We start from the raw sequence: 12,008 nt of genomic DNA on the forward strand, positions 1-12,008 counted from the left end.
ATAAATCACATACCTCATTGACGAGCTTCGCTAGCTTCTCGATCCTCTCTGCTTCCTATAGATTGAAGGTAATTAAACAAGTTCACAATTCTCAACTTTCAGTTACTAGGAAGATGTATTGATGCTGTGCGTGCCATCTTTCTCTCTCTCTCTCTCTCATGCAGCTCTTCTTGATTAGACTAGTATTAATTTCACACACACACACTCACTCACACATGAAGAGAGAACTTACAATCACTTCACTCATACTCAATTGACAGCTTGATTTTTTTTATTTCTTGTGTTTGGTTTCAGGATCAATATATATATATAGAAAAGTTGATAATTTGATATGGAGAAGATGAACACAAAACTGTACATAGAGAACTGCCAGATTATGCAGGAAAACGAGAGGCTAAGGAAGCAAGCTCAACTGCTGGACCAGGAGAATCAAGCTCTTCTGTACCAGCTCAAGCAGAAACTCGCCGAAGCCGAATCGGCTTCAAATCACGTCAACCTCAGCTCCACTACTTGTACTGCTTCAAAGCCAATGAAGAATTCCAGTAAACCATGTTCACATATGTGAATTTATTTAGCTACTTAAAACACCTCCTCTTGTTCTGTGCAATACAAAACAATCAATGGGTCATTAAAGGGTTATGATTATTCTGTTCTGTGTAATACTATATATATATATATATATATATATATATTAATTCAAGTTTATGATATCGTTTGTTCCACCGTGGTTTTGTAAATTGTTACCAACCCATGAGACCATCTTTCTGTAAGCTTCAACTCTGAAGGGAAAATCTAAGTTATGAATTACATACATGTATGAGGATTGAGGAACAAAAAAGTGTGCGTATATATAAAGTATCTTTAATTTACACCATTTCTCTCACTAGATCTCCCCCTCTCTTCAAATATATGAGCATCTGCAATGGGTATACAGGGCCGGCAGGCAAGCCAGACAGACGGTTACCAAGGCCTCCAAATTTTAAAATTTTCTATTATATTATAATTATATGCTAATATTATTAAAAAACTAATCAAGGGCATCAAAAATTTATAGCCTAAAATAATTTTTATTTTTTTTCTTTTCTCTCCTCACCTTCTCATTCACATTTTTTAATTAAATTCTAACTAATATAGAAATATTAAGTTCCAAAGATTTATATCTTTAAATGACTCTTTTTTTTTTTTTTTTTTTCCTATCTATCTCCTCTCTCTCCTTGTGGTCCCGAAGATTTATATTCACTTTTTTTTTTTTTTCAAAATTTTTACAACAACATTAATTTTTTTTGGTAAGTTATACTCGCACTAAATATTAAAGGACAATATGAGCGACGCGATGTGAGACGCCCATGCAGACGTGCCTTCGGCCAGATAGCTTTGAATACAAGTTATACCCGAAGCCATCCGGTCGAGGGCACGTCTGCTTAGGTGTCTCACATCGTGTTGCCCCTCGCACATATTGTGTGATGGGGGCGGACAATGGCCCCCGTGCACTGCCAATTCGCGGTCGGCCCAAAAAACCAGTCGTCGGGGACGTCAGTCAAGACAAGTGGTGGATGAGAAAATAAAAACTCTCGAGTGTCACATCTCCAATTGTTGCGTATATATTTTTGTGTAAATCTGATGTGTCAAAGTAGATTTACACAAAAATTTTGTACTACCTATTTTTAACTCCAGGGGTTATTTTATAACTTTTGTGTAAAAAAAAATCCTCCAATAACAACCAATCATGTGTCATACCCAAGACTCTACATAACTTTTATAAATCTACTTAATTCACTTTACTTTTTCGCAATTAAATCTTACGTCCCAATCCTCCTCAATTAGGAAAGTAATAATAATTTTCCCCTATATTTCATTTTCCCATCCCGCCAATAGCAAACCTTTCCTGCTGCCACCAAAATAATTAAATAAGATTCAAGTATGTAAAAACTAAACCACCAACTTTCATCTCACACGGCTCCTAAGTGATAAAGGAAAGAAGATGAGTTCTTCTTTCTTTTGTGATTACCTTCCTCGTGTATGTATAAGACCGAACTATGAATCTCATGGAGGGTTCGAGATTGGCTCAAGATGAACGCTGGTGGCATGCTTAACACATGCAAGTCGGATGGGAAGTGGTGTTTCCAGTGGCGGACGGGTGAGTAACGCGTAAGAACCTACCCTTAGGAAGGGAGCAACAGCTAGAAACGACTGCTAATACCCTGTAGGCTGAGGAGCAAAAGTAGGATTCCAAGTTTTATATCAACAATTATATATAAAAAAAGTAATTAAAATATATATCTAATCTTTAGCTAACTAGTACATATTTATTTCATTTGAATAGAATGTAAAAAGATAAAAAAATTTAAAAAAACCCTAAAATCTACAGTGATGATTGCAGAAAATAAGATCAAACGAAAGTGATAAATCAAACTATGTTTATTAAAAAATAATAATAATAAAATAAAAAATGGTCCAACAGTTCTTACCTTGCTATCAATTGCAGATTTTTCTCTATGGCGCTTTAGAAAAGTGGAAAACAAAGAGGCGTAAAGGAATGAGAGAGAAGAAAGATAATCACGGGTGGAAAAGGGGGAGGAGAGAGAAAATATGCTGACGTGGCAGTGTAAAAGGGCTGTGTAAAATACACAACCCTTTTACACATTAGTGATGTGGCAGTGTATCTTAACAGATTGCTGGAGATGAAAAAAAATTACAAATCATATGTGACTATATATTTTACACAAAAGGATTTTTTAACATACCGCTAGAATGCTCTTAGTCCTCATTAGTGAGGAATTACACTATTCTCACCACTTATGTGGTCCAATGGAAAGAAAACACGTCTTCTTTTATTAAAAAAGTCAGAAAAATAAAATAAATCAGATCATACCCGAATGAGATCGGGTAAAGTTAAAAGAAGTCAGAAAAATAAAATAAATTAGATCATACCCGAATGAGATCGGGTAAAGTGGGTTGAGTTATTCGTCGCTCTCTGATTCTCTCTCTTTAGAGCATGGCCTTCAGCCCTCTCTTTCCACCATCTTTTTCCTCAAGGTTCTAGTCCTGAACATCATCATTCAATTAGCAAAAATATTAATTTGAAAAAGGTATGACTTATTTATTTATTTTTTATTATTATTATTTTTTCACATATCGTAATTCATTTACATAACTAAAAAGAGCGGCCGCGCCCGGGCGTGGGGGGGAAGGGGGGGGGGGGGGTGTGTGTGGGGGAAGGTTTTTGAGTTTTGTGTTAATATATATGTGGATCCTTAAATCTAGCACATAATCTTTCATGGAAAGCCCCCTTCTAGAAAAAAAACTCTAAATGTATGAAAAAATAATAATAATAATAACAGATCATATCTCCTTCAAATATTCTTGCCAATTGAATGATGATGTCCAAGATGAAAAGCTTGAGAGGAAGATGGTGGAGAGAGATGGCTTAAGGCAGTGCTGGAAAGAGAGAACCAGAGAGCAACCTTGAACTCCATTGAAAAAAAAAAAAAAATATTACTAATACCCACTTTACCTGATCTCATTCAGATAGATCCGATTTATTTTAATTTTTTGACATTTTTTTAATAAAAGATAACGTTTGTTTGTTTGTTTGTTTTTTTTTTTTTTTTCATCATTAGACCACATACACGGTGAGAATAATGTAAATCCTCACTAGTGAGGACTTAGAGTAAGTTGGGGAGGACATTTAGAAGTTTATGAGAAATAGGACAATACTTAGGTTCTCATCTACACTATTCTCACCACTTATGTGGTTCAGTAAAAACAAAAAATAAAAAAAATAAAACGTCCTCTTTTATTAAAGAGGTCAGAAAAATAAAATAAATCGGATGATACTCGAATGAGATCAAGTAACATGGGTAACTAATTTTTTTAACCCAATTTCATTCAGGTAGATACGATTTATTTTATTTTTCCAACCTGTTTAATAAAAGAGAATATATTTTCTTTTCATTGGATTACATAAGTGGTGAGAATAATGTAAAATCAGCCCTGTAATGGGGCTACAACAAAGGATACGGATCATTAGTAACATAATATTTGAAGTAGCAAATCACAAATATAGTGAATCATTATATTTTATTTTATTTATTTTTAAATTCCACAAAGATATTACAGATTATAAATGGCTTGTGTTAAATGAGCCTAGTGACGTTCATGAATATAAGTATTTCTATAGAAGCTTGGTGTTCATGATCTTACATGAATTAGTCTAGCCTAACTATGTTCAGAAGTAACTTTTTTACTCAACTATTAAATCAAACTATTTATGAGCAATTTACGGTCCTAGTGAGATTTGTATTTCATAGTCCTACAATCAGGGTCTAATTTGCATGCAATGGTTGTCTACAAGACGATTATAAATAAATTTGATATTCTTCCCTTATTTTATTGAATAGTACAACCTTAAAAAAAAGAAAAAATTATCAACTCCTATAGATTTTATTTCAGGACCCATAAGTTACGCTTTTGAATTTTTTATTTATTTTTACCATTTAAGTTTTAAATCACTAAATCTGTTCAATTATAGCCTTGCTAAATAGAAGTAAACTTTGTGTATTAAAAAATTATATACGTAAGAAGGGAAAATGAAATTTGTTTTATATAAATTAATTTTTCTATATATTATCCTTCTTTTATTTAAATTTTATAAACAAGTCACTAACATGTTATCCTTCTTTTTATTTAATGTTGTAAGAATTTAAATGTAGGAAAATGATTTTTAGAGTTTTGAATTTGGATTAGTGGGGGCATGGGCCGCATTAGTGCGATTGTAGACAATTTATATCAACGTGATGAGAAAGTATTGGCCATTAGACTTCAAGACATTTAATATATTTATTTTTAATTTTTTTTTTTAATTTTTTTTTTTTTTTCTTATAGCAAGTTTATCAATTAGGAGTGCGATTCTCATATCGTGTTATAGTTACGGCAGCCGTTCACCGAGACTTTGATCGCCGACTCCTCCGTCATTAGGTCACCAGCTTTGTTGACCTTTCGGCACTAGACAAGGGTCAAGCCTCATACACGGTCTTACGACTTTGCAAGAGACCTATGCTTTTAGTAAACAAAGTCGTCCAGGCCTGGTCATTGCGACACTCTTTTGTGGAGGGGCACCCCTTCTTTCAAAATTAAGATTAAGAATTTATCTTTGGAATCACTGTCAACAAAGCTATGTCCTTAGAGACTATATTTATTCTCAATTTAACTGTCAAAAAAAAGAATAAAGTAATTTTTTAAGTTGAATATAACACACTCTCCCCTACCGACATATTATATCCTATAACTAATAAATCGCTTACCTCCGTTCATCTTGGGCGCAAGATTGGTCGACCACTTTAAAGCACTCATGGATACAGAATTAAGACTAATAATTCTCATAAACTTCTAAGTATCTTCCCCCACTTACTCTAATAATGCCAATGGTGGGACATGCTTTCCATGACCAACACTAACTCCATATCGGTCCCATTTTCGGGTCAAAATATCATAAATAATAGCCCACGACACATGCATAGATTGCCACAAGCAATGACAATTATTAACTGATTTACTTTTATTTTTTATATTTTTTCACAATTGATTTTCATTGACCTACCTTTAGATTTGTTATAATTACATAAACAAAATTATAATAACTATTTCATTTTACTCATAAAATGATGATGCACTTCTTAATATAGTAAAACAATTTTATAACTTAATTAATACCAATGTGTACATCACAACTTATGCCTCAACTTTTTAATAATACTCCACTGAAGAATCACAATTATCATCACCCAAGCCAATGTCTCGGAAAGAGACTGGTCGGGGAGTGTAAGGAGGGGTTGTGCATCTCAGCAGTGCCCAATTGACTCCGTTGAAGAAAGGGTGGCGCTTGATCGCCGTGGCACCCATTATGGATCCCATTCGCTTCGTTGGATCCTTGACCAAGAGTTGACCGATCAAATCTCTAGCGGGACCTGCCACGGGTGGGTCCTTGGGAAATTCAAGGGCCCGAGCCACAATGTTGGCTAGGGTTAGCTCATTGTCGATTCCCTTGAATGGTGTCACACCATAAAACAATTCGAAAAGAAAGATTCCTAAGGTCCACCAGTCCACTGCATTGCCATGTCCTTCGTTCGAAACAATCTCCGGAGCCAAATATTCGAACGTCCCCACAAATGACATCGATCGAGCGTCAATAGGCTCCAATACTATCTCGAGGGCCCCGCGATGGCCGAGCCTCCTCCGACGCTTACGTTTTGGGTGAAAGCACGAAACAGCTGGCACAATACAATTCGGGATGATGCATGATGATGTGGCAGGTGGAGCTTGGTCATTAGGGTAGTCATTAGATGGACTTCTAACAAGCGGGTATTGATCAAAAACAACCTGAGCCAATGATGTAGAACTGTCACATTTTAGTGAGAGATCAAAATCCGTCAACATTATGTGACCGTCTGATCTTACAAGCACATTTTCGGGCTTCAAATCACGGTAGATTATTCCCATCATGTGAAGGTATTCTAGAGCAGCTACCACTTCTGATGCATAGAACCTGTCACACCCAACACAAACTCTTTCAATAATCTATATAGTGCAAGCATATCTTATTTAAGCGTTACTGATTGCTAAATCAATGGTGATTAGTCTGAGAACTTGCCCAAATTTTTAAGTTGACTTTTATAATTAAAGTGTCAAATTACCCAAATTGCCCTTATTCGTGAAGAGGTAATTGTTCAAATGTATATGATATACATAAAAACAAAGCTAGACTGATTCATATCTGGGCCATAGAACCAGATCAATGGACCCCACAAAATGAACAAAATTGATCATGCGGTGGACCCGCATATGATTATGCCTCACTTTCATTATGAAGGGCCTAGTTGATATTGTATCACATTACCCGGCGTGTATACATTCAATCACGCATGAAAAGGTAAGGTAAGGTAATGTTATTTCTAGAAAAGAGAAAATCATGCAAATTAACACGTATAAATACTCACCGGACAGTAGGTTCATCAAACCTTCTTTCCGGCTGCCGTTGCCGGAGAACGTGGAGGTCCCCGCCTGGACAGAACTCAGTCAACAAGCAAGACCACCTAGGAGAGTCCAACGTGGCATAAAGTGTGGGCAAAAATGGGTGGTCCAACAAATCCAATATTTCCCTCTCTATCCTCGCCCTACCTTCCTTTTTCCTACTAACCAATTCATTCTTATCCATCACCTTAGCTGCAAACACGCACCCCACGGCGCCTTTTAGCTCCACCAGGTACACGCTGCCGATGTCGCCGCTCCCGAGCCGCTGGAGGAACCTTAGGTCCCGGATGCCGGGCGTGGTGGTCCCGGACTGGACGTGGCGGAGCGCGTCCCATCGTGGGTCACTAGAGGGTGTGTGGGGCTTGGTGGAGGAGCCGAGGCTCGAGGCGGCCCACGTGGTGGTTTCGGACCCCGAACTCGCCTCGGTGTCAACACCAGTGGTGGTGGTGGTGGTGGTGGTGGATGATTCGAAGCTGAGGCCCTCGAGGTCATCAGCTATATCATCTACGCATTGTTGCATAATTATGAGACGGCGGTGGTGGTGGTGAGGAGGAGGGGGAGCAGATTTTCTAGTGAGAGAAAGTGTGAGAGTAGGTGTGGAATGGGAGAAAGTGGGAGGAGTAGAGGTTTTGAAGGGTGGAGTTTGGGTTTGGGACGGCAAAATGGGGCGGGGTCATATGGCCGGCACTTGGTATGGTGTCTGGGCCCATTAATGGCCCAAAAACGAGATTTGTATATCTAGGGTTGAATTTTCTGCCTCTTCTTTTTATAGGCTTTGTTTGATTATTGTTAAGATGGTGGTGGGGTGCTGCTAAATTATTAAATGCAATATATCTAGATTTTTTTATTTTTAATCAATAAGGTTAATTTCAGTCTGAATAATACTGTCAATAGATTGTCCTATTGACGACCAACGTGAGCTTTCTATATTAGCAAACCAAATATTCGAGATTTGATAATATGAGAAATTATCCAAAATCCTAGTAAGCTTTTCACTTCTATATATTTACTAATAAAATGATAAAAATAACTCTTTACTAAATTATTACCTCAACGTCTTCTCTTTTTTCTTTTGTAGCTCTCCCATCCTTATCTTATCTGACTCATTTGCCTATCAAAACTAAGTAAGAAAATATCGGAATTTCTCATCTTTTTGTAAACTTCAATGAAATTGAAAGCGCTGCTATAAATTCTCATTGCATCTCTATTATAGTAGATAAATAAATACAAACAAAAAGCAAATCAAATAGATGAAGGCGAATATTTGTAAAAATGTTAGAATCTAACATTTTTCAACTAAAAGAACAATGACGGTATATTGATTGAACCCATATGAGCAAAGGTTTAATTGAATTTTTTATTTAAAAAAAAAAAATCAATTAATGGCAAAACTAAAAAATTCTTGGCATTGTTCATCTTATTGTGAACCTTGAATTCACAACTTATAGTGAAATTGAGAAACAAAGTTGACGGCGAAGCTTCAAAATTTTTTAAAATTATTGAATTTGAATTCTAATTGATCTCTCTTCCAAGTATTTCAGATTGTATACATGTTCATAGAATGTACCACAATTACATGCCTATATACTTTTTATATATTTGGTTAAAGTTTCAGAGTTTCCAAGTTTGACTCTTAAGTGATCTCTTCCTTCTAGTATTTAGATGGTATGCTCATATGATATACCATAATTATACATAATATATTTCTTTTTATATATTTAGAATCTGGAGAGAATCGAGAAAAAATAAGATGTTTTTGGATAGTTTAAGATTATTTTTGTCATTTTACTTTTAAATATATAGAAGTAAAATACTCATTGTTATTAAAATACTCATTGTTATCGGAGATTATGGGACAATTTGTGATTTATTGGGTTCACATGATCAAAATAATTTTATCCCAATTCTATTGGTTAATAAAGAAAGTCTCATTGTAATTTTGCAACCATATCTAATTTAGATAAAAAATAATAATAATTAGGGTCTTTTTTGGTTGATTGATCAAAAAGTTGAATTGACTTCAATTCAAGGAGCTGTATTTGTCCACATTTACTAATTTTTTTTTTTTTTTTTTTTTTTTTTTTCACTTTATCTCACTCATTTCTATAACTTTTACTTTCTATTATTGAGTGGACTAAGCAAACCATTTCGGACTATATAACCCTATTATTCACAGTAGCAAATTTTGAGAATATCATGTTTTGAGACAATTATATAACATCTTTACACACCAAAAAAAAAAAAAAAAAAAAAAAAAATTACAAATATGTGTGTATTTATATGTTATGTATGTTTCTTTATCCAGTTTGATACTTCCAAACATAATATTAGTCTGTTTTATTCTTTTCATGAAATTTCATCCAAACTAATAAAAAAAAATTATTTTTTCTTACAAGGCAAAATGTGTTAGAAGTTACGAGAGAGTCGAAATCTGCCATTCTAAATTCACATAAAACACTAACCCATTAGACTATCAAGGCATCTGCAAACTAATAAAAATATAATCTATAAATAAAATACATCTTCAAAATTCGAATACCAAAAATAAAAAAAAGTTATGTCAATCCACCCCATCACAGCAGGGATCATTGCTCAAGTTCTTCTATTGCCAACCTAACAATCCCTTCCATTTTTAATCATACCTCTCAAACCAACAAGTTCCTTTGATTCATAACCTTTTTTTAAGGGTTTGATACTGTTACACACATACATGAATCGGTTAGTTCGGCCGATTTATACTTATATTTGTCTGAATCAATTACACCATAATAATGACTGATACCGCGACTAAAAACCACGATGGAAATATTAATGTTTTTAATTTTGCTTAAAAGCAAATGTTATAAAATAAACCATCAATAAAAGAGAATAGCAACTGTTATGAGAAAGTAACAACCACAAAAGTACATCCAAATAGGGGCAGACTATAGTGTTTCAAAATCTTAAGTTTATTTTCCTTTGGACTTGGACCAAATTTATTAATCAGCTTAATTGTTTCTATCTTACTCGTTAGCTTGCTTGTGTATTGTGCTGTATCTAATTCTAAGATTTATGTCTCACTCATATATGTTGATATAACCAATTGTCTTAAAGTTTGTCTTCTTAGAATGTCACTGGTAGGGAGACTTGGTTTTTTTGTTGACTACTTCATTGTCACATTAATGGTTTCTTAATTTAATGTTACAAAAAAAATTGTTTTAATAGTTGTGAAAAGTGCCTTTTAAAATATTTATGTTGCTAGTTAATTTTATGCTGTCCTAAACAGAATGTTGCCAATTCCTTCTTATTTTGTATTTAAATACTTATTTATATATTGAATAAGGCCTTTTTATTTTAAAGATGACACACTGAACATGCTGAGATGTTTGAATGGGTCAAGAAGAAACTTTTATATAGTATTTCTTTTTAACTACTGTAATATATTGCGCAGCACAGTATATGGATCAGCAAAAGAACATATTCAATCACGTGCCTGCACGTGATTAATAAAATGTGTAAATTATACGTCAATAAAAAAAAGGGGCTAATTCTACCTACACCCCCGACCTTTAATCATATCCCACTAACACCTCCTCTAAATTTCAATATTTTACGCACACCACCTAACCTTTGATTATGTACCAACTTACCCTTTACCGTTAAGCAACTAACGGTGTGAGCTGATGTCAGCATGAGGAAATTTTTGTAAGTCAATTTTACCCTTTTTTTTAGTACTAAAATGACATCTTTAACCTCATTGACTAATGAGGAATTACAAAACTACCCTATACTTAATATAAATGATAATGTAATTTCTTTATATACCAATGCATATATATATACATATATATATACACACACTCTCGGCGACCATGGCTTAGAACACACACACTCTCTCTCTACTTGATGAAAATCTTGAGAAGAGACTACTTTCCAAGCAGTCGACATTCTCAGATCTAGACAAGTAATAAACTAAAATCCATAGAAGCTCATTGTGCAAATCAGGTTCCTCCTTACCAACTCAAATGACATATAACCTTCACCACTGCGTGTTTTTTCTAACTTGGTATGTGGTCAAATAGCCCCTTTTGAGTTTATATTAAAAGATTCTTTTCATGTTGTCACCTTATATTTATTCATGCTCTGTATATCTGAGAGAGAAGCAAGTAAGATAGTTGATTTTTTTTTTTAGGTCACCCAGCTTCGCCGTTTGATTTTCTAAACTCTTGTACCATGCCCTGCTTCTATTTTCTATGACTATTTATTTTCGTGCTCCGTAGATGCATGTTGTTCCACTATTAATAGAACTGTATGTATCACCATGTAAGCATGAATAAATGAAAGAAAGCAGTGTACTCCCTGATTAAACTCTGTTCATTAATTTTGATATGTTTTAGCCCTTTTTTAATTTAATGATCGTATGTCTTTATTTTCTTTTTTCATTTTTTGGCAAGGATAGGCCATCTTTCTTTTTCACTATGGACATAAAAAGCATGTCACAGTCCTCAGATGATTAATTAGTCCTCATCAATTCTGCAGATTGGTATTCCGATTTCACCCCGGTTGATGACTACTCAGCAATTCTGCAGATGTCTTCGTCCATGGCGGATTACGATGACCGGGCGAGGAGCAGTTGATGGTGACGGAGTTGGATCTTCATTCGAAGCTCGAAGGCAGTGATGATCTGGTTATAGTTTGGGCTTGATGTGATTTGGGTTTTTGATGCCGAATTTTTTGGTGTCGTTGATGTTGACCACCGCGGACGAGCAACCGATGAGCTCGACTAGGTGGACGGCGACGATGGTGATGGCCGTCGAGGCTGTAATCCGATCGTGCTGATGGCGACGCGCGGAGGAGGGACGCGAAGGTAGAATGGTGTGTCTGTGTAAAGCTGTGTTTGTTTTTTGCGCAATATGTGTATATTTGTCTATCTATGTTTATAGAATGGTGTTTTTGTCTTTAGTTCCAAAATTTTATAAATATTAATATATAATTGATAG

General features: G+C 34.9%; 1 protein-coding gene across 1 annotated transcript; it reads right to left on the bottom strand.

The window, feature by feature from the left end:
• Positions 1-5,716: 5,716 nt before the first annotated feature.
• Positions 5,717-7,610, bottom strand: LOC132271156 (serine/threonine-protein kinase D6PKL2-like). Its single transcript, XM_059772444.1, has 2 exons — positions 6,996-7,610; positions 5,717-6,544 (listed from the first exon to the last, which is right to left on the bottom strand). The coding sequence occupies exons 1-2, from the start codon at positions 7,547-7,549 to the stop codon at positions 5,746-5,748; spliced, it is 1,353 nt and encodes a 450-aa protein (XP_059628427.1). The 5' UTR covers positions 7,550-7,610; the 3' UTR covers positions 5,717-5,745.
• Between the last annotated feature and the right edge of the window lie 4,398 nt (positions 7,611-12,008).

The sequence above is a fragment of the Cornus florida genome, unplaced genomic scaffold (genome assembly GCF_030987335.1).
Source record: "Cornus florida cultivar Cherokee Brave unplaced genomic scaffold, ASM3098733v1 CherokeeBrave_3.0.0_Hap2_Chr08, whole genome shotgun sequence".
Taxonomy (NCBI): domain Eukaryota; kingdom Viridiplantae; phylum Streptophyta; class Magnoliopsida; order Cornales; family Cornaceae; genus Cornus; species Cornus florida.